Below are 22,544 nucleotides of genomic sequence, written 5' to 3'. Positions count from 1 at the left end.
ACCTTCAGTATGCATGCTCAAATATGTGGGTCTGAAGAAAAAAAAAATCCACTGATTAAAGAGACTAGGCTTTACTAGAGGGTGTATCACACTTTTAACACATTAATATACTCATTTGACAGAGACAAGATTTAAAAACGCTTGACCACAACAAAATTTAACTTGCATGCTGTTAAAACTCAAACTGTATGCTTCTTAGAAAAAACTAGGATTTATTGTTTTAAGTTAAGCACAAAGTTACACAATGGGCTATCTGAACTCTGCCTTAGTTTCTAGTGTTGAAACTATCGATGCATAAACAACGATACCATAACAACATCTGTTATGGTATTGTTGGTATTCATGTAATCGCAACAGCTGTTCTTTACAAAGAAATTATCGTACAAAACTAAAAATTTCAAAATAACTAAAAAGGAATGTGCTAAGTGTGTATTCCATTTTGGCAATCTCAAATTCTTTACACATTTAGTCACTCTTTCTGATTACTCTTAGATATTACAACTTTCATCATTCTAAAAAGTCAAAATGCACATAAACAATGTTATCAACAATAAGAAAAACCACAGCTTAATTAATGTTAGAGAATTTTCTACAGTATCAAACCTATAAGTTTAAAAAATTAACCAACTGTAACAAACTCATTAAAAATACTTGCTCAGTTTAGGAAAAAGTCAATGACAGATTTTCAAAATTGCATAACTATGAAAAGATATCTAAAGTACAAAACTTCAGGCAGCTGCATCATCTTTAAAGCATTAAAAAAGACAACTAATAATGAATGTGCAATGTTCCCTTCACAAATTTTACTTAAAACCAGAGGTATCCTTTAATGCCTTAATCAAGTTATTTTGTCACTTGTTCATGGTAAAAAAATAAAATTTTAAAAGTTAGGTGTAACACACATAGAGTCATGTGAAATTACTGGTTTCCATTTGATACCATTCCTGAATGCATATCTTTAAGTTATTAACAAAGGCAAAAACTACTCGTGTAAAATAACACTGTCTTATTCTGTAGTTGAATAAATCTATAATTTTGCATGTATAACTTTTTTCTCTATATCTATGGACATTAACATACATTTTCAGAAATTTTTAGTTTCTTACAAGTAAAGCTCAAAATGAGGAAATAGTGTGGAATGTTTTTCCAAATCTTTTGAAATCTAGGACTTGTTCTCCTGTTCTACCTCATCTACATTTATATATCTGGTTTGACACTTATGATGAACACTTAATGTTAAACCGGACAACATACAACAAATGTAAGAACAGCATCACTTCATAAAATATTTTAAAGTTGCTGATACATATATCTCATGAATAAAAAGTATACTATTTCCTGCAAACGTTTCTCCATATGATTAAAAACTGCTGAAACATTTAGTTAATTCATGTGTATTTAAAGCAGTTAAGTCTATGATTATAACTTAAGAAAAACATAAATGCATCTTTACTACAGAAATTGTGTTATAAGACAGTCATTCTTCTGTTTACTATATATTTTCATGTTTTAAAAATAAAAAAATACCATTTCCTTCTAAATGCCCTATACAACAAACCAGTGTAAAAAGCCACTATGAGTAGCTTCATCTTGATTTTAAACCAACATCTGACACAGTTTCATACAAAGTAGTTACTTTGTAGAAGCCCCAGCCAAAATGCCAGGCCTAAAAAAAACCAACAGAAACACAGATATAACATTAATATTTTTATTACATTGTTATGCTACACATGTAATTGTTTGTATTTTTTTCATTGAAAATTTGTTGCAAGAATAATATCTGATTTCAAATAGACATGAAAAAATTGTATAAGAATTAATTGTCTTCATTTTTTGGGTTATAACTGCTAGTTACCTATTTGATATGAAAATACAGTTATTTAAAATTATTTGTGGTCCAATTAATAAGAATAAATGACTGACAAAATAAGCTAGGGCAAATTATTAGGTACTTATTTCAGCATTTATAATTTAGTGCTGGGGGGAAAAGTTAATGGAAAGATGTTTAAGCATGAACATGTGTATAAATATCTTTTTGAAGTTTATAAATTTGTTCCTATTCATTCACTCTATGCACATACAATATGCAAATTGATGGATTTAAGATGTTTTATGTTAGATGCAATTATAACAACTTTCACATTTTTTTAAAAGATAACAACCCAGACAATCTATAGAAACAATCTGATGCATTTTTAATGTAAATTAAAATGTGCTAGCCCATATTTTCAAAAAAGTAACAAGGTTTACTAATTCCCAATAATTTAACTCTTCCATGGCTATGAAATTAAAGATTTTTTAACCAATTAGCTCTATCTTAATGACATTTCATCCCTTCATACTAATGGTACTTTAATGAGCACTCATACAGCAATAATACTATTTCATATTTGTCTTCAAGTGAAAGCTGATACTATTTTTGTAAGGCATATTAAAACATGATTGGTGTGTATTTTGTGGTAGTCCTGCAAACAATGGATAACTTTATTGCATTTACTAATGTATTATAAACTTAGCAAAAATTATGAGGTAAAATCAAAATAATCAATTTGTGTCTCTTTAAGGAGTTGCTCAGAAGGTTTAGAAATGGAAGAATTCACATCAGAAGAAATCCTTTCTCGTTTCTTGTAGCCTATCGGAGTTGGACCCTTTCTTTTTTCCATTATTACACTCATGACACTCACAAATGGGAGAAAGCTTCTATTCCTAAAAGTGGAAATAATTATTTATAACTAATGACAAACTGTTTAAATATACACAATGCCAATGTTAATTTGCACTTCAACAGTGCTTTACCAGGACAATTCTGAATTAACATATCTATGTATATAAAATATAAATTTTAAAGGAAACAGGTGGCAATTATCAAAAATTATACTTAAAAGGAAGGATGTTACAAATAGCTAGCAGGAAAAGTGACAGCAATGTTTTCAGAACTTATCATTTTGAAAACAAAAGCTACATAGTTTGAATACGCCAAAGGTTTTCAAAATTTACTTTTTTTTTAGTTGACCAACTGGAAAACTGAATTACAAGTACCAATCCATGTTAAGTTATAAAGCACTTCCATACAGGTTCAAATAGAATGCAATACATATATCCCACAAAATAGTAAAACATTACTATTTTCATTACTATATCCTGCTACAAAAAGTAACTACTATGGCACTTGGCTTTGTCAGGATTTAGTACATTCCTTGAATACACAGATATGACACACATCCTCATCTACCACCTCACTTCACATGTAAAATGTAGCAAAAAAACATCCTTTTAAAGTACAAAACAGAAATCCTTCAAAACAAAATCACAATACAGAGATAAAACATATACTGGGAATTGAATAGAATAGTTTCAAAACATGAAATGATTTGAATTGCACACAATGTATGCATGCACATATAAGAACTCTTAAAATGCTACATCAAACACATAAAATATTATGAACTTGCAACTAATATATATGTACACACACATACACATATACAGTAAAAAGAAAATTCAGTTGGAGAGTATAACAGGAATGAGACACAATAGAAGAAAACATGTAAAAGAAGGGGAGCCGTGATGACCATGTGGCAAATTTAAACAAACTACAAATTCAAAATACGTTTATGAAAACTTAACAAGTATAACAACTTTCAAATTCGATTGAAAATCCTTTTTAAAGTACTTGCAATACTTATGTACAAAATTAAGATCTGAATGGATCAGACCAGTGTTTGAAAGTTCGATCAGTTTGCAGTTTCAACTCATTCACTTTCTGTTTTTAGTCAAGTCAGTATTGCAGCAAAGGCTTTCAGCAAGTACAATGTAAGTTTATCAAGGCACTCAATGAGTTTTCATGTACCATATGATAATTGAATCTCAGGTTTGATGAGTTGAATCATTGCAGCACAATATTTAGGACAGCTAACCTCAAGTGGTTTTCTTGCTAGTCCATTCAAGTTTCCTTATTTGAATTAATGTTCCATCATAATTTATTCTGTCTTTTAGCCACTTCTCCATCTGTTGAAATGTGAACAAGTGAGCATTAACTATCCAGATTGTTACATAAACATTCCATTACAATTTATTCTGTCCTTTAGCCACTTCTCCAACTGTTGAAATGTGAACAAGTGAGCATTAACTATCCAGATTGTTACATAAACATTCTTCGTATTCCTATGGACATTCTAATAACCTCAAGGGCCCTAAAATGAGATATCCTAGGAGCATAATATTAATATTTGAACAGTAACAGGTGAGAGACTTTTTCCCTTTAATTGATGCTTCTTTATCACTTTAATACAAATCTTCTGTCGTTTGATCACTTTTCCAACTTATAGATCTACAAGTCAATGTGGAACAGTCATTCTACTTATTCTTCTTCACATTCAGGCTGTTCTGCAGTCAGTGATGACCATATATAATACTTATCAGGAGTGTAACTTTACATCCAAATCAGTAAAAGGTTCAATTTACTACAAGTATACCATTGGGGTACAAAAGAAAATTTATATTGGTCAAAGAGAACTTCAGAAATCATCTGTGTTTCAAGAAGGATAACAGAACAAAGTTATTAATTGTTTGAGCCATTGCCAGTACATGTTTCAACACATTTAATGAATTAATATACTACTACCAGGATTAACTAAATGCTTTGGTGAATTTCTGAGAGGGGCCCAATAATGCCTAAGAATATTTTTTGGAATGGAAAACCTACAACTTGCTGACAGACATTTTTTTTGGTACAGGCAATTGTTCCTTTCAGTTGAACAGAGTGTAATTTTTATAGCATTGGACTAAACCTCTAAGATAATGTGGCTACTAAAAACATCCCTTCAGCTTAGTTGTGATAGGTATTTCCTGATATTCTCTAGTTAGTTGTAACTATGTAAAGTTCAGAGGATTTTGGGTTTCAAAAGATTTTGCAACAACAAACTGTATCACAAATAAGGTACCTTGCTTGTGCAGACTAGTACAACACTCCCTCCCATACCTCTAGTTGGTCAAACAACTGACAATGATTACCTTCATCTGTACTACATCTTTGGAATTTAAACACACATGCTTCATCTTGTTCAGTATCAAGTATTGATCAAGTACATACAAATCCTTTACTAGTTATTCTGACAATTTCTCTTTCATTATATTTAACATTTATTTATTATTGGAATATTCAAGAAGGTATAGTTTATTGCCATTGCTAAGACTTGAGATATTATACCAAGGATCCAGACACACTAGTCAAGTTCTCATGCTGCCACTCTGGTCAGTGTTGTTTGATAAATCAGTATTCCTATAACATTGTGATCCAATGTGTAATATTAACATCTTTCAATTTGACAAATATCATCTGCCAAAATTGACACTGTATGATCTACTTGAGTTATGGATCCACCACCACATAAATGGTGACAATTTTTCAGGATGTTATGATTGCAAACAGTTCTTTCTCTGTTATGCAGTAATGGCATTTACAGGATATTAACATTCCAAGCTCCACACCATCATGTACTTGTGAGAGTAGTGCTTGAAATGACAGCTTATCCAAAAATCAATGAAATATCTCTGATTCAACTTGAATGACTATGGAAGTTGACAGTTTATGCTAAATGTCGAGCTGCTATTGTATAAAAGCTGACCACAAAACATCTTCAGAAAGATACAAAGCTAAGAAAGCTTTGGCTTTCCCTGTCATTTACAGGTTTAGATCATTCTATCACTAGCTTTATCTTACCATAATCTCTAAACACTCCATTTATACTCACAATATGTCTGAGAGATTCCACCTATAGTTGCAGGAAAGAACATTTTATTGGTTTCAGTTTCAGACCTGTTTGTTATAAATGTTGAAATATACCCAAGTTTTTTAGGTATGCTCTTATGTCAAAATCTTATCAACATACATAAAACACAATTCCCACAGCAAACTATATTATGAGAGTTCCATCAGCAACACCAAAGTTGTTAATACACTACAGAGGTCAAATGTTTAATGCTAAACTCACTGAAGCCTTCTAAAGTGTTGACAACAAAACTGAATATGTTTTCACAATCTAGTTTGACCTGCCAGTTATGTATATTTGTTTAATGTTTATTTTTAAACTAAGAAATTAAATAATGTATAATAAGAAAATGTGAATTATAATCTACAGTTTGATACCAAATTTAAAGAGATAAATTCATAAAATAGTAGCTCAATAAAGTTTTGTGTGCAAGCTAGCAAAAGCAATGACCCATGACCCATCTGGAAAGAGATAAGACTGAATTATCCAAAGTAAACTGAAGAGAGGGGACTTTAAGACGTTGTATAAATATATATAAAAATATTGTCATAATATCTAAAGTATTTATTTCCTGTTTCTGAAAATTATGTGCATTTTGGCAAACTTTTGACAGCCAGACCTTAATAATAAGGAAGCTGATGGAAGGAAGGAAAATACAATAGTTATCAAAAGCATTAGAAAAGAATAAAAGAAAAATGAAAGAAATCTAGTTGACCTGGAATGAAAACAGAAATATTTTGTGGTACTGTATTTTGATATGTTCATGTATGATGCTTTGAATGATTTTTCATGGTAGAGGCTTAAATTATAAGTTTTAGTATCTGGTTTCAGTTAATATAAATGCACATATAAGAAAAACTATCTGTGAAGAAAACTTCAATAATTAATGACATTTTGCTTGAAATGTTTAGGAGAAGCAAATCTAATGATTCACCATATCTCAATAGCATGTATTTCATTACATATGGAAAAATAAATAATATGAAATATCAAGTACAAGAAATAGGCTAAACCCTTCACTGGGCAAAAATTAATTAGAAGTTAATGTTAACTGTATGAAACAATCAGAAAGATGAATTTGAATGAAACAGGTACTTCTAAAGTATGTAAAAACAATATTTGATCATAAATATGAAAATCATACTTCAAGTACAATTAAAAAAATTGTACACAAAGCCACTATAATACAAAAAAAAATCTGAAAGAATATATTCTTTTGACGTTTCCATAATTTTTATTATCTAAAAAACTATATTACCTAAAAGCTGTGATAACAACATTTCTAACTGGTTCGTTATCAAAGCTTTGGGTTTCACAACCAAAACATTCAGCTAACTCATGGATCACTTGCCGTTGAGTCTTGTTCATAGGTGGGAAAGAATGACTTCTTGATTTATTCTTTGACTGAAACATAAACAAACAATCGTTACTGATATATCATGTAACTATCAGCAACATTCTGTTTGATATCAACAGAAGATATTCAACTTAAAATTAAAACATGCCAGTTTGGTGAGCACATTTCCAAAATAACCAAGTAATCTTTCAAACAACTAATGTTAGACAAATGAAACTTGAAGACGAAAAACAGAAGACATTCATAACGTCGTCCTCTACACTTGTGTCTCCACAACAGGCAGTTGCTATCCATTTTACAAAGTTTCATCATGAATACTCTGCCTAAACAATCCATCAAAGAAATGAAACTTATTTTCAACATATGTGCTATATACATTTAAAAGACCACAGACAATTAACTACATTTTAAGTAATGATTCCTTCTGCAAACATCTAGCAGTAAAATTAAAGTGAAATATATATAAAAACAATTAAACTCAATTCTTATGTAAAGGCTAAATTTACACTAATTTGGTTATTATTTAGATACTATAGCAAAGTTCTTTTCTTGAACAAACTGAAAAAAAGACAAAATGAATCACTTATATTAACAGAGAGATTTGAATTTTTATGCAAACCTGTCTAGCTAATTCTACCAGTTCTGTCAGTTTTTCATAAACACTCGTAACAAACGAGACATTTTTCTTGGTTTCTTCTTTTAGAAAGTTTGAGTAATTAGGAGAAACTGGCTTGCTTGAAAGATCTGGATCATTAATCTGGAGGGCTAAAGCAACTCGGCGGTTCCGTTCTCGCACTGCACACTCTTCATTACACTCTAACCTGTAAAAACTTTTGATCAGTTCATATCTAGAAGTGAAATCAGTGTCTGCTCCCCAACCTCTTACATAGAGAAAAGAAATTCAGACAGATAATTCCAATAAATGTCCAAAAAATAGAAATAATAAGAAAACATAATTTGACATATTATAGTATATAAACACAACATAGCATTCAAAAATTTTAAGGAGTAAAAAATTATTCAAATTCTCCAATGCTACTTGTCTGTTAAGTGGCTAAGTATGGTTAAATGTTTAATGGCTAACTAATAAAATGAATGGGTTAAAAAAAAATTGTTAGATGCACTTAAAGCAGATGGAATATTTATTTTATTTTAGGTAATTTCATAGTATCAATAATTAACTGTTAGTAATTACATACGATTTTCACCATACAGAAAAGTATAAGCACTATGCAAGTATTTTTTGTTAACTAGTAATTCTACTTTTCCATTAAAAACAACAACATACCTTTTGAATTTGTTAACTTTACTTTTTCCATAAAGGTCACTGATGTCCACACTTTGTCCTGACTGAATATCATGCATCTTTGTGGCTAATAAAGATACTGATAATTGTTTGAAACCTATTCCACTGTCTCCACAAGTGGTTTTCTCTTTTCTGAAGCCACATGGACATGTTTCAGTAATCTGTGAAGTACAAGTTACTCGTGTTACAGATTATTTGTTACTACACACATACAAGACAAAATTTTTGTGCTAATGTAATATAATAACATACCTTTAACTCTGAAAGTTGAAAGCTGAATAATCATAAATTATTTTTTGGAATAACATTGATTACTTGTTACGAACAGCATCTTGTTAGCAAGAGAATTGATCAAAGACACCTGAAGTTCAAGAAGTTTTCAAATGTGGGCTTTCTTAGTTAATATAAAATAATATAGATGCATTAAAAAATGCATCATTATTTCAGTTACAACATCTAGCAATGAGGATTTTAGAACTCAAACTAGCATAGTTTATTATTAAAAATGCTTAATCCTATTGCTGATTTTACAAGTGACAAACTTGTGAAGTTTATAGGGACTTTTTCTCCCTGAAATCAAATATTAAGCTTCATGCTAGAAATGAATGTGCTGACAATAAATCAGATATACACATTATAGTGTGTGTAGGTTAATTTAGACAGTGAGATTACTTCTCAACATGTTAAAAAAAAAGGAAAATTTAAAATAATCATCATTATTTGCTTGCACTTATATGCAGTATTCAAGTTAATAAATGCTTTTGCCTTTTTCTCAACATTAGTTTCTGCAGCAGTTAAGTCAGTGTGGTTTAGTAGAGTGCTTGAAAAATTATTTTCATATTACAGAAGCCTATTGCTGACTAAAGTTTGGATGGTTTAGTAAATTCAGTTGCTATTAAATGAAAGAACTAAGAATTAATAAAACTAATTTATCTAAAAAAAGGTCAAAGGCTTACAACGACTTCATAATTATTTTAAATTATGCTAACAATGAATTAGCAATAAAAAAAATGTTTCATACATTTAATCTTGCTTTATAAAATTATAATAAAGTTTCATCACAAAAGCAAAAATAAATTTAGTAGTAAAACTTCACACAGCTTTTGAAATCCAGATTATTACTGTTGAAGTTTATTTCCTATAATTTTTTTCCTCATTTGCTGTTTGGCAAAAAAAAGTAAAATAACAAAAATGAAAGAATGTGGCTCTTTTTCAAAAACTTTGATACTCAGTCCTGTCACTTAAAAATGTATATGAATTTCTCTTTCTTTTTTTCCACAATGGGTCTGGGTCAAAGGCCATGCCATCCGTTCATTCACTGCAATCAAAATTTTATTGAACTAAAGTAAAGATACACATGCTGTATCAAACGTTGTAGTGCAAATACTTATAATTTGTAAAAGTGCATAGACACTCATGTATTTTATATCAAGTCTGTTGCAAAAACATAACATTTTAATATCTGTTAGGTAAATCCTCTTACATTATTAGGGTATTAAAATATATACAAGTATATACCACATATTATAAAATAATTTAAGAGTTCAAAAATAAAATGTTTGTCTGGCATTCAGAAAATAAATCAAGTTTATTTTATACTAACCTTACTACTTACATATAATATGACAGAATATTCAGTATGAAGACTTTGAATATTAATTTAGAATAAGAAATAAAACATATTCAGTATGAAAAATATACTCACTAATGTCTTACAAACAGTTTCTGGACATGGTCCATCATGACACAGGCTACCACAAGGATGTTTACAGGCTGTTCGTGGTATGCTACAGCTCTGCAAACACTTAAAGCCCTCCTTCTCACATGAGCCCTGATGGCAAATCTGCTGGCAATAATGATGACCACAGGACAAGCTTTTGTTACAAGGTCTTCCACATGAAATACCAGGAAGGAAACAATGTATGTTACGTTTCTGTAATAAACAAATTGTTTTCAGACTACTCACATAACTGAAAGCTAGAAAGAATAAAAATGTTGAGCAAAAAAGAAAGTGAATAATAAAGAAAACTGGAAATATAAGTTGATTACTGTTCATACAAGTTAAAAATACTCCTACAACATTAATTAAAATTCAATTATTAGAGAAGGCTTACACTTAAGTTTTGAAAAAATGTATTTTTATAGTTTTTAGCTCAGGCTTTTACTTTTATTTCAAAATCACTAAATACGAGTCATATCCATAGCTGTACTTAAATTATAAGACAAATACAACTTTTATACTGTTTCTGAAAATATATGAAAGTAGTTGATTTAGCATAACACCATTATATGTAAATGACAATTGGCTCAAAGAGCACCTACAACACACAAGAAACTTTTTTTTTAAAGAGATAACTCTTGATTGTTTGTCTTAACCCCTCTTGTGGTATATATTGTGCACAACACAATACAAAAAAATTGTAGTGTCACTAATGGTGGTAATAAATTGACACAAGTCTTACAATTATAGAAAAAGTCAATTTGAAGGGCTAAATTTAATGTTATAACCAATCTGTGAACTACGTACAAGTCAGCATTCAATCAACAATCATCAGTGATTGATCCACATTTTAAATGCTTTTTTAAAGCCAAGTCATTGTAGAAAAAGAGGTAAAAAATGAAATAAAGGAGAAACACAATTTTTTTTAACTTATTTTCTGCTCATATTATGTTTGCATTAGTTTTCTTATGACATTTATGACAAACTTCTAGCCAACTTTAACTTACATTTTCAAATAAAAAACAATATATTAAGTTCATTTTTTGCATCAAAGTTGGATCATACATCTCAAAAATGACTTCTTGTTTCAATGAACAAAAATATTTGATATCTATATTCTTCTTCTTGACTATGGTTTAAGAAATGTAGAATCAAAAAGTGTAATCACTAAGCCTTACGTTCACCACAAAACTATCATTCAGAATGCAGTTAAAACTTTATTTTTTAGAGTAAACTCTGGTCTCCATTTTTGACATAATTAAATTTACTATAATTAAATAATGAAGACAGGTACATGCTACCAATTTCTCTTTTTTGTGTGCACCTAAGATGCTATATGTCTTTAGCAAAAGCTCCAATCACCTTAAAAGTCAGGAAAATTGTATCACTGAAATTTCACTTCAGAGTACTACAAAAAACATTTTGGCAAATTTTGGTTCATAAAATATATGGGAGAAACTAGCAGAGGTCATATAACAGCAACCTGAATTCCTCCAGCTTCATTATCAATCTTCCAGTCCAAAAACAGATAAAACTATTTGAGCCTTGTTACCACTGCTGAAAATAGCCTTTGGTCTAAGCGAGTGCTTTTACTAGACTCTACTGCATTTTCCAACTGTTTTTTTCATCACCTCAACCACAGCTTCCACCTCTCCACCACAATTTCTAAGTGGTCTTAGACAATGCACTTCCATAAGGATAATATTTTAACACATCTCACAGCACAGAGAGTCAAAAGGACAAAGATACACACTGAAAGTAAATTCTACAACAAACAAATCCTCTGATTACAGAACCAAGATATAACTTGATACCTACTCTGTAGTGTTCAGGTATGTTGCAAGGTCTACAATTGTTGTGCAGAGTTTACTTCTGAACACACTAACCAAAGGAAAACAGTGATGGGCAAATAAAGAAATACTGCTTTCATTCACATAGAATGTGCAAGTCTCAACTAACTGATCAACATATACTGTGTTTTATGACTTTAAATGGCTAATGAGGTGGACAATAGGAATTTGCATGTTCACATAAAACAAAACAAAAAAGGAATCAAGAAATCCAAAATAACAGAGTATCTCAATTTTATGTGACACAGATGTGGTAGTGTAATATCCAAAACTGTAACCAGACAAGCATGAACAGGAAGAAAGGGAGTAACAGTAAAGTTCCATGGGGAAAAAAAAAAAGTCAGAGAAAGTAATGAAACAGTTAACCATCATAGGAGTGAAAGCCTAATGGTTAACATACATTATAGAGTGAAATTAACTGTTTGGAAGAGGTAATAAGAATAATTCATCTTGTAAAAGGGTGTTCTAAGCTAATTGAACTAGTTTTTGTGGACTTTGATGAAAAATCAGACAACTGTTGGAAGTTCAGCATACAACTGGGATAACTCATGCAATAGTGTAAGTGAATTATAACCCTGATACTAATTAGAGCAAAGAGAAATATAATTTGACTTGCCAACTAAATTCTAAAGCAACTAAATTAACCTAAGTGGATTTTGACAAGACGAGAACTGTATGGTGTACAAGACAAAACTATGATCTCCATAGTCTCAAGTTTTTGTACACTTTTAATTTCTTTTCAATATATATATATATATATATTATAAAAACAAACAAAGAGCATGTTGTTTGTTTATTACTGAGTTTATTGCCAACAAGTCACAGATACCTACTGTAGAAGAATCCTTAGCACAACACACATATTTACAGATGTTTATCTGACATTTGGTGAGCTTCAGCAAGAAAACATAAATGACAGCAGAAATAAAAAGGCCTACATACTCACCACTATAGTAGTAACAGTGCAAACAGTGTGGAGAATACAATCACAGTATATACCCATGTTAAATTTTGATAAATGGATAGAAAGAGGAGAGCACCTCAGACAGTGGAGTATGAGTTGGTTGGTTGGTTTGGTGTTTTATAGCACAAAGTAGTTAGGCTATCTGTGCCAAACATCCAGTAGAAAGTTAAAATTAAAGTAAATTTAGTAAAATGTATAAAAGAAAATTAAGGTGAAACAAAGGTAAAACATAAATGGCAATAAAACCAATGTTTACATCCAGTCTACAGCACTAAGAGAAAAACTACAGTAAAACAAGTTGTAAAGAACTTTTTGTAGCATAATTGTAATTATCATAACCTGTCGGAATGACTAACAGGTGAGTTCAAATATCAGCATTAGTCACCTGAAGTTGGCCTTTCCAGTCCTGGTTCAAGTTATTTGACTTTATGGCCATTTTCAGAAAGTAATAAAAGTTTTAAAAGACTTGTAGCAAAATGTGAATTATAACTTGACAGGATGACTAATGGGTAGTTCAAACAGCAGCATTAGTCACCTGAAGTTGGCCTATCCAGTCCTCGTTTTGAGTTATTTGATGTTACAGCCATTTTATAATTTCAAAGTCCATCTAAATTAAAAAACTTAAATAGCATTAAAAACCTAAAAACATTTCCAAGGTGGACAGTGTCACCATCACCAACAATGTTAAATGATATAGATAAACCTTGGGATAAAACATGTTTAAAATGGTGCCATTATTGAGAGTCATAATGACAGTAAGACAGTAAAATGTGGCTTATTGTGACCTGCTGTTACACAGACAACACATTGGTGCATCAGTTACAGATAAAACAAAACAATGAGTTAAAAAACTGTGACCAATGCATAGTCCAGTTAGAACATCTTCCTCTTTCTGATCCCTACGGATGCAAGACAGCCAAAGTCCAATATAGTGTTTTATTTGGAAAAGCTTGTTTTCATGTTGCTCACTCCAAGTCGACTGCCTACTGGCACGGAGCCAAGCCTTGAATACAGGACCACAGTCCATGTATGAAACAGGCACAGCAGTGATAGTGACAGAGCACATAGATTTAGCTGTGGTGTTGGTGAGCTCGTTCCCACGAATACCTACATGGCCCGGGATCCAGAAAAACTGGATAGAAGTAGACGTTAAACAGAAATGGGCCAGTTGGTTTTGAATATGGAAGAGAACAGGGTGTGAACTAAAGTGAAGCAATTCCAGGGCCAGTAGAGAACTAAATGAGTCAGTATAAATAGTGCAGTTTGAGTACTGCTTAGCTTCTATGTGATCCAGGGCAAGAAAAAAGGTGTACAGTTCAGTAGTAAACACAGAAGCTGTAGAAGGGATTTTGTGTGCAACAACCGAATCACAACAAACCATGGCAGAGCCCAAAGAGTCACCTGATTTTGAACCATCTGAATAAATAAGAATGGAAACATTGTTTGAAAGATGTTCAGTAAATAAAAGAGAGTACTTCCAATCAGGAGTATCTGCTTTTCTCAGATGACTTAAAGAAAGGTCACATTTGGGGACTGTAATAAGCCATGGTGGGATGGGCTGACCAGAAGATACAGCAATGTTATCCAAGGACAGACCCAATTCATCCAACTGCGCCTGATACGAAGGCCAAAAGGAGCAACCGCTGATTGTCAGTTTTGAAAAAAGTATGGCCTACCGAGGAAGAAAAATACAACCCCAGGGGTGATGCTTTGGTAAGGAACAAAGTTTCGAAGCATACAGTAAAGACAGTTGCATATGGCAGAGTTGCAAAGAAGGTTCATGAGATTGTGTATAAGCTCTGAACTGGGGAAGTGCAGAAAGCCCCAGTGCAGGGCCAAAGTCCTTGATGATGAATGGGGTCCTGCATGTAAGAGACAGAGATAGGTGTTGAAGTTGATTCATTAACTTTTTAACCATGGAAGTAAAAAGACTTTTCATTTGATTTGTTTTGGAGGTATAGAGAGATCCGTCTGCACTCTCACTGCAGTAGTGGAATGAAGTGCAGCAGCATACTCCCTGGATAAAGTGGTGCACAGCAATTTCAAGCCTTAGGGTAAATAATGTTACAAATCATTTTCAAATGCTGTACATCTTCTTCTTCCAATCATTAGGGCAAGAATGAAAGTAGGACCATTGCAATTGACACAATGAGGGCCTGTTTCACACTTATAGGCACTGTGGTCTTTGCCACTGCAAAGAGCACACTTCAAGAAACTAAGACATGACGTGTTCGACTGACCAAACTGCTGACACTGGAAACATCTCAGAGGGTTTAAAATGTATGGTTGTACCATACAATCAAGATGCCTTGATGGTGGCAGGTAGATGTGATGATGTAAATGTCAGAATGAGGACACTGATTGGCATCAAAATTCCATCTTTGCGAGTGGATATACGCTCCACTGCAGAAACGCCTTTGGTGGAGAAACCAGTGAGAATTTCCAACTTGGGGATATTCTTCAAATCCCTCTCATTAATAAATCCTTGTGACAAATTCAAAGTAGCATGAGGTGTAACCTCAAAAGGTTTATCCCCTATCGCCTTTGAATGCAAGAGAAGTTCACTGTGTTGAGATGTGGATATTTCCACCAACATGTCACCAGATCGAAGCTTCTTTACTGACTGTGGAGAACCAGCAACTTCTTCAAGTCCCTTCTAAATAAAAAAAGGGAGACATCTGTCCTAAAGGTTTGTGTGAAAGAGAATATAGTATAAGAAAGTGAGGTACAGGTGCTACAGATGTTGAAGAATGCTGCTCAAAATCTTCAAGATGTGGTCATTTACCTATGGACTGTTTCTTCACTATTTTATTTAAGTTTTTATTTGGAGGATCAATAATAAAAAAAGGAATATTTCATTGCCCACTGACCCTACCAACCATGGAGCCCTTCAAGGGGACGCACTACAATGCCAAACAAGGATACTGTAGCAACGCCAGGATTTCATGAGCACTACACCCAAATGCCAGCATCAGATACAACCTCTACAACACCTGTTGAGAACATCCAACACTGGTACTTGGTTTACTCTAACGCAAGTGGATCAGCCGACTGACCCAAGGGCTGCCCATCTCCAGGAATTTAATACCAAAGTATTGTGTTAGGGTTGGACCCCTCAACCACCAGGATCCTCTCCTCCCATTCATGAGGCTGAGCCATTGAGATGAATGTTCACCACGAAATCTCAGGTGCCCATATATGGAATAAACATTGACACCACAAAATGTATTTTCAAGTTTTAATACACATAACAGCTATTTTGAGAACAAATTTTTTACAGGTTTCTCATCACCACATAAGAACTGTACAGTTCAGCCTAGACACAAAATATAGAGACAGAGCACAAGGTGAAGCAGAAAAACTTGTAATAACCAGTTCCAGAACCATGGTGAACAGTTACCTGTCACAATAACCACAGATGGTTCCTTCACCATATACAATGGGAAAGCTGGCTGAGCATTCATTATTTCATGGTGCAACAGCATTTAGCATAGGGATTGTGGAGTATTCAAGGAAGGAGCTGTAAATAGGCAGGGTTACCAGTATAACATTTTAAGGTGATTAGCACAATGCACTAGATAAAACTCAAGAGTGATTAATCCCCAGATGGATGGCAGAAAGCAAAGAAACTACATGGTAAGACCATCAACTGCATAAAAAGTAAGTCATACACTGATGTGTTTTCAGGCATTAGCAATAATGATGCAAGAATTCTGAAAGTTTACACTACACTATAAATGATGTGCTGGCAACACAATGTACACACATACAACTATTATAAAAATTCTGTAACCCAGTGAATTAGTGATATTCAGCATTATTCCTGCTCATATTAACTGTTGTTATAGGAAGGTCATCTCTGTACTGCATGTCATGAGCTTTTACTTTCTTACAATCAAAACTTAAAGAATCTTACTATCAGTACTCAAAATATTCAGTTTGAGTGCAAATAACTACAATAATAAATATTTAATTAAAACAATCTCATTCTTTGTGTACAAAACACTTGTAATTCATACCAAAATCTTACCAATTTTTATGAAGATATATTAAGCTCAGAGTTATTGCAAGTATTGTTGAACTTGGTATTATTCTCCATACAAACTTTATATCTTGTGTTCAAGTCATAAGAAATTTCATTTGTTGAAATACCAGAACTATGGTATTATGAAAAGTGAAGAAAAAACAAAGAACTGAAAATATTTATGTTGTTATACTTGAATGCTGTAAATGCATAGCAATTTAGAGTATGCAAATGATACTGCACCTGGAACTTGCAGTCTACATATTTACTATATACGTTCACTAAACTTTGAATAGCACGAAGCTGATATAAACTTTACTAAGTTTTGAGAAATTCTCGATCAAATTAATAGAATGGGATATATATACACACACACACACACACAATTATAGGAATAGAGATATTTCACTTTATATTAGTAACATGATGCACTTCCTTTCATATTTTTGTTTTAGACTAACAACTTCTGCAGCATTCTCATTATTATTTAACCCCTTTTTGTTATCTAAATACTTAAAAACTATAACCTGACAATAGTATCTACATTATGTTATGCTGGAAAGTTATAATGAATAAGAAAATTTGAATAAAAATAACCTGATATAGTAATAATAGGCTGTAATTATACAAGATAAAAGATGTAGGAGATACAAAGAAATTAAATACTGAACACGTGATGTGTGTGGAAATCATGGTATGTTAAGCCATTATACAAATATTATACTAACACACATCTATATAAAGTTTTATGTAAATTAAACAACAAATGAACTGTTTATAAACAAATAACCAAAAATAGGAGGAGCAGAAAGTGTTCATACATTTCAGAATATGTGAAAAAAACTGATATTCCCAAAAAAGTTTGGCAAATAAACTACATTATACCATTCCAGAACTAGACACTAGGCTTATAATTATTGGAATTTAGCCAGCAAAAAATGTACTTCCAGCAATTTAGCACCATCTCTGTCATAACCTGCTTGGTCATCATGGCAAACAGGAAACAACTGTCCAGTGATTTAAAAAAACTGAATTATTGTAAAATACAAGTCTTGTGTGTCTCTTTCCGGTATTGCTATATAACTTAATATGTTAAAATCTACTGTACAAAGCAAAATTTCCAAGTTTAAGCTTACAGGATCAACTACTAATCTCCCTCGTTCCAGATGCCCCACCAAAATTCTAGAGAGAACCAAGAGGAAGGTTCTCAGAGAAGTTACTAAGAACCCTCGTAGGATCTTCCAGCATGACAATGACCCCATGCACACATCAAAATATGTGCAATCCTGGATGCAGAAGAACCATATAAGCATTCTGAAGTGACCATCACAGTCACCCAATCTCAACCCAACTGAAAACATTTGGCATGAGTTGAAGACCAGGGTTCATCAGCATCATCCAAGAAACTTGCAAGAGTTGGAGGCCTTCTGTAAAGAAGAATGGAAGAAAATACCAGTCGAGTGCTGTCAAACGATCATGGAGGACTATGAGGAGAGATTGCGCCAAGTAATTCACCTGAAAGGCTACACAACTGACTGTTAAAGTAGATGCATGAACACTTTCTGCCCCTCCTAGATGTGTGTTAGTATAATATTTATAATATACTATACTTTCATTATCCTAATCATGATACTTTTTAAGTTATGAGGAAAGAACTACTCATGACGCAGGAGTACGAACACTTTCTGTCGTAACTATATGTTTACAAAATTTTACATTTTATTAGTAAACATTACAAGGTTTTCATACACAAAATATCTGGTTTGTAAATTAAGTATTAAGATAATTAAGGATTTTCTAGTAAAATGTTTTTTTTCAGGATGTTGTAAAAATTTCAACATCCTGATAATTATCAAGTTTTTATGGAAAAAAAAATCTATTTTATCTGTTATTTTCACCATCAAATTGAGATAATTGCATGTGTTGGATAGATATGACCAATCTCTTAATCACCATAAAAATTTGGAAGTAAAAACAAATTTTGCTTTTTTCTTTCTAGAATGACTGGAAATTATAACTTGAAAACATAAACGTTTAATCTAAATAAATTAAATGTATTACCATTATGCATTTATGTATATTTATTATTTTTATTATATTGACCTTTCAGCTATTGCTGGCTGAGATAGAAGTCAGAATGATGCAGTGCACATGCACCCATGTTAGTGTATCCAAGAATTTAAAACTAACCTTTACAAAGCATCTTGTCTTGGTTGTATTTTAATGGAAAAGTATTTTGTGAAATACAACTACAATTCAGTTATAATACATTATATATGCATAAACATTATTACTATTTAAAAATATAAAATGTTAAACTACATTTTTCTTAGAACATAGAACAGTAAATAATGAAGTAAAACAAACAATTATATTTTATATTTACATCTTTTGCACTCAGTTGTTGCATGTTGAAGAATGCTAAGCCTTAAGAAATTTTGTAGGTGGAGGATGCGAAAAAAAAAAAAATTCAGGTTTTATATGTACATTTGCATAACAAAGAACGAATAAATTACTATATCGATGCCATAGAAATTCATTACAATTTCTCAAGTTTAATAATGGATTTGTATGTTGGTGAAAACGAAAGAAATTTCTAACATGATAAAGAACTTACAGCATGAAGGCTTGTCTCAAAGGAAAGAAATGATGCCGTTATATTTGAAAATAGCTAAGAAACCAATTGTGGGACATTCTGATGTTTTGACTGGTTATTCACATGCCACATATAGATAGAATTAAGGATATTAAATGGACTGGAGTTCTAAAAATTGAAGGAGGTGAGTGGGGAGCCAGAAAAGATAGGTTTTTATTTTATATTCTAACTTTTAAACATTGTTAATTGTAGTTCCTAATTTGTACAAATTATAGACTTTGTATTTTGACATCACAAACATCTAATATGAACCAGTGCTGCATTCAACATACCATGTGACACAAAAATCAAAGTCTGGGTGCATTTTTAAAATATTTACTGTTAAATTAAGAAACTGAATAATATATAATATGAAAATTTGAATTATAAACTACAGTTTTATAATAAACTTAATGACAAATTCCATAAACAGTAGTTGACTAAAATTTTGAATGCAACTCAACAAACATGACTACATGGCCTTTGAGCCATAACCCACAACAACAGGGTTAAACTCAACCTGAACCAAAATTACATTAATGGCCTTATCACAGTTAGTGCCAGTAGATATAAAAATCTATTATACAGAAAGTATGAAATACATACATGAACAAACTGGAGAAAAAGGTATTTTTTACAGAAAAAACAAATCCAAGATGTTTGAATTGTTTCAGGTTACATTACATGAATAGTTTGTTAACCTTAATGCATATCAAAACAAATAAATAAAACTCAAATTAAATGCTAAAGTTACCACTAACAATTTCATAAACACATGTACCTATAATGTGAGCTTTGGTGATTACAATGCTAAAATTCTGGGGTTCAAGATCCTGCCATAAAAGAAGCACAAATAATCTATTGTGCCTTCCTTTGGGCTAAAGTCAATAAAATGAACACAAAATATTAATTACACTGCTAAAAGGATGAGCATGTTTGGTGTGACAGGGATTCAAACCTGCAATCCTCAGATTGAGTCAAGTGCCCTAACTACCTGACTATGCTGGACTACCTATCCATTTAGCTAAACATAAAACTTTTCTCTGTTTAGCCTCTACTACAAAGTGATTTTAATAAAACATATTTAAATATATTACAATACTGTAAACCAGTTAGTTTGTGTTAGAATAGAAAGGTGTAGCATAAATGAAATAAGCCACTTAATTGTTATTCTTTTTACTTCACTTTATTAAAAACTAAAAAACTTTGTCTATTTAATGTAACTATATTTGTATTCTAGACCCTTCATGAATACAGTGGAAGATTGAATTGATTTCTCTTTGATCCACCTATCTGGCTGATCAAATGTTGCCTGTGAGATGAAACATGCTTGGAAAGGCCTTTCTTACCTTAGGAAAGCTGAAAATTATACATAACATCAGCACAACCAAAAGCTTGTGTTCAAGTACCTTAATTAATTTGGTTGCTGCAGTAACCATGGGGATTGTGAGTATTTGTAGACAAGACAGCTACCTAGATTGCACAGGATATTAATTTACCTTGGAAATTTCAGTAGTTTCATATGTATGTAAATTTAAACTTTAACATAATAGAAGAACAGTGTAACTTTTTTTTGTCATGCCTGCTCTTGCAATAGTCACTAGGTTAAAAGGACATCATTATGAACATACTAAGAAAAACAAATTAATGCATTATTACTGAAACAAATAATATAAATCCTAAGAAATACATCTTGGAGCTAATTGTCAATTAGCCAACATTATACAGATTAGCAAGATCCTACTGTAAATGATATTATCAGTTTCATTATTCTGGGAACTGTGTAATGAAATCTGCAAAATATACTTCAATGATAAATTCCTCTTATCTCTGTAATAACAATCTTTCTACAAACACTGAAGTCAAAAACATCCAACAGAGATTTGGTAAGTATTAGATGCAATACAGCACTGAACAGTGTTATTATTTTTATTCTCTGTCCCTAAAGAAATTTATAGATTTGTAGTAAATTGCATGTGCAATAATAAATAATGAAAGTTATGAAAACTTCATAAAGAGATTATATACCCACAGTTATGACATCTCAAAACAAATGCAAACGATAGACAAAATGCACTGCATGCTGCCACACAAAACATTGTGCTTTATATGGTGTGCAAGGTGATGCATCTCAATATTCATCTTAGAGTTGATGTGCAAGAATTATATGTAATGCATGTGCACCATCTTAATGTGTATCTTGCAATGTAATAATTAGCTTTCATGCAGTTACTACTTTATGTATCATGCAATATAGGAGTAAAGCTAAACAGAAAGCAGACAAGCAAAAATCACCAAGTCTCAAATCTGGCACAACTCTACTGGCTGGATATCAATTTCCTCTATGTTAGTAAGGCCAAAATAGTAATCATGGAAGGTCTTCATCAACATTCAGATGGACTGAGGCTGATGAAAATCAAGGAGCCATATGCTGTAGTTAGAAGAAGGAAAGGACAAGGAATCAATAAGGATAGTATATAACCATAAAACCACTGAAAACAGTAATAAATAAAATTTCTGCTACTTCTTGCAAGGTAGCTGGCCTCCATATGAGGGGCTGATGCAATGTGTGGAATATTCAGCTGGCACTCAACTGAACTGGGGAAGATTATACAGGTAGAGTCAAATGGTACTATTTTAATGAAAGTATTCAATGCTCCAGATCAAGATATAAATTCTTACACAGCAGAAAATTTATGATAGGAACAGCCACTAAAACCATATCCCAGAGTGATGTTCTGATTTACAAAGTGGAAGGTGTGCTTACAAAACAGCCACTGCAAACAAGATGGGCACATCACCTGGTAATATTCACAAGAAAATAAACAAGAATTAATTAAAAAAAATTTAAGTTTCAAGCTACATCATAAATAGCTGTTTTCATTATAAAACTAAAATCACAGCAGTTACAGTGAAT

At 32.0% G+C, this 22,544-nt stretch overlaps 1 protein-coding gene across 2 annotated transcripts in view; it reads right to left on the bottom strand.

Annotated features, from left to right (window-relative positions):
- Window positions 1-1,694: 1,694 nt before the first annotated feature.
- LOC143252933 (transcriptional repressor NF-X1-like) overlaps window positions 1,695-22,544 on the bottom strand; it is a 97,551-nt gene continuing 76,701 nt past the window's right edge. Inside the window, exons 9-13 of one of the 2 annotated variants that reach the window (XM_076505824.1) lie at window positions 10,140-10,367; window positions 8,417-8,595; window positions 7,748-7,949; window positions 7,030-7,175; window positions 1,695-2,706 (exon numbers count right to left, since the gene is read on the bottom strand). In XM_076505824.1, the coding sequence (XP_076361939.1) occupies window positions 2,523-2,706; window positions 7,030-7,175; window positions 7,748-7,949; window positions 8,417-8,595; window positions 10,140-10,367 (939 nt within the window). In that variant the 3' untranslated portion in view covers window positions 1,695-2,522. Of the gene's footprint in view, window positions 2,707-7,029; window positions 7,176-7,747; window positions 7,950-8,416; window positions 8,596-9,631; window positions 9,753-10,139; window positions 10,368-22,544 lie in introns of those variants that run through there. The other variant, XM_076505825.1, reaches the window with a different exon arrangement.

This window comes from Tachypleus tridentatus, chromosome 6 (assembly GCF_004210375.1).
Source record: "Tachypleus tridentatus isolate NWPU-2018 chromosome 6, ASM421037v1, whole genome shotgun sequence".
Taxonomy (NCBI): domain Eukaryota; kingdom Metazoa; phylum Arthropoda; class Merostomata; order Xiphosura; family Limulidae; genus Tachypleus; species Tachypleus tridentatus.
Note: the sequence above shows the minus strand (reverse complement) of the source record. Positions and strands in the feature narration are given on the sequence as shown.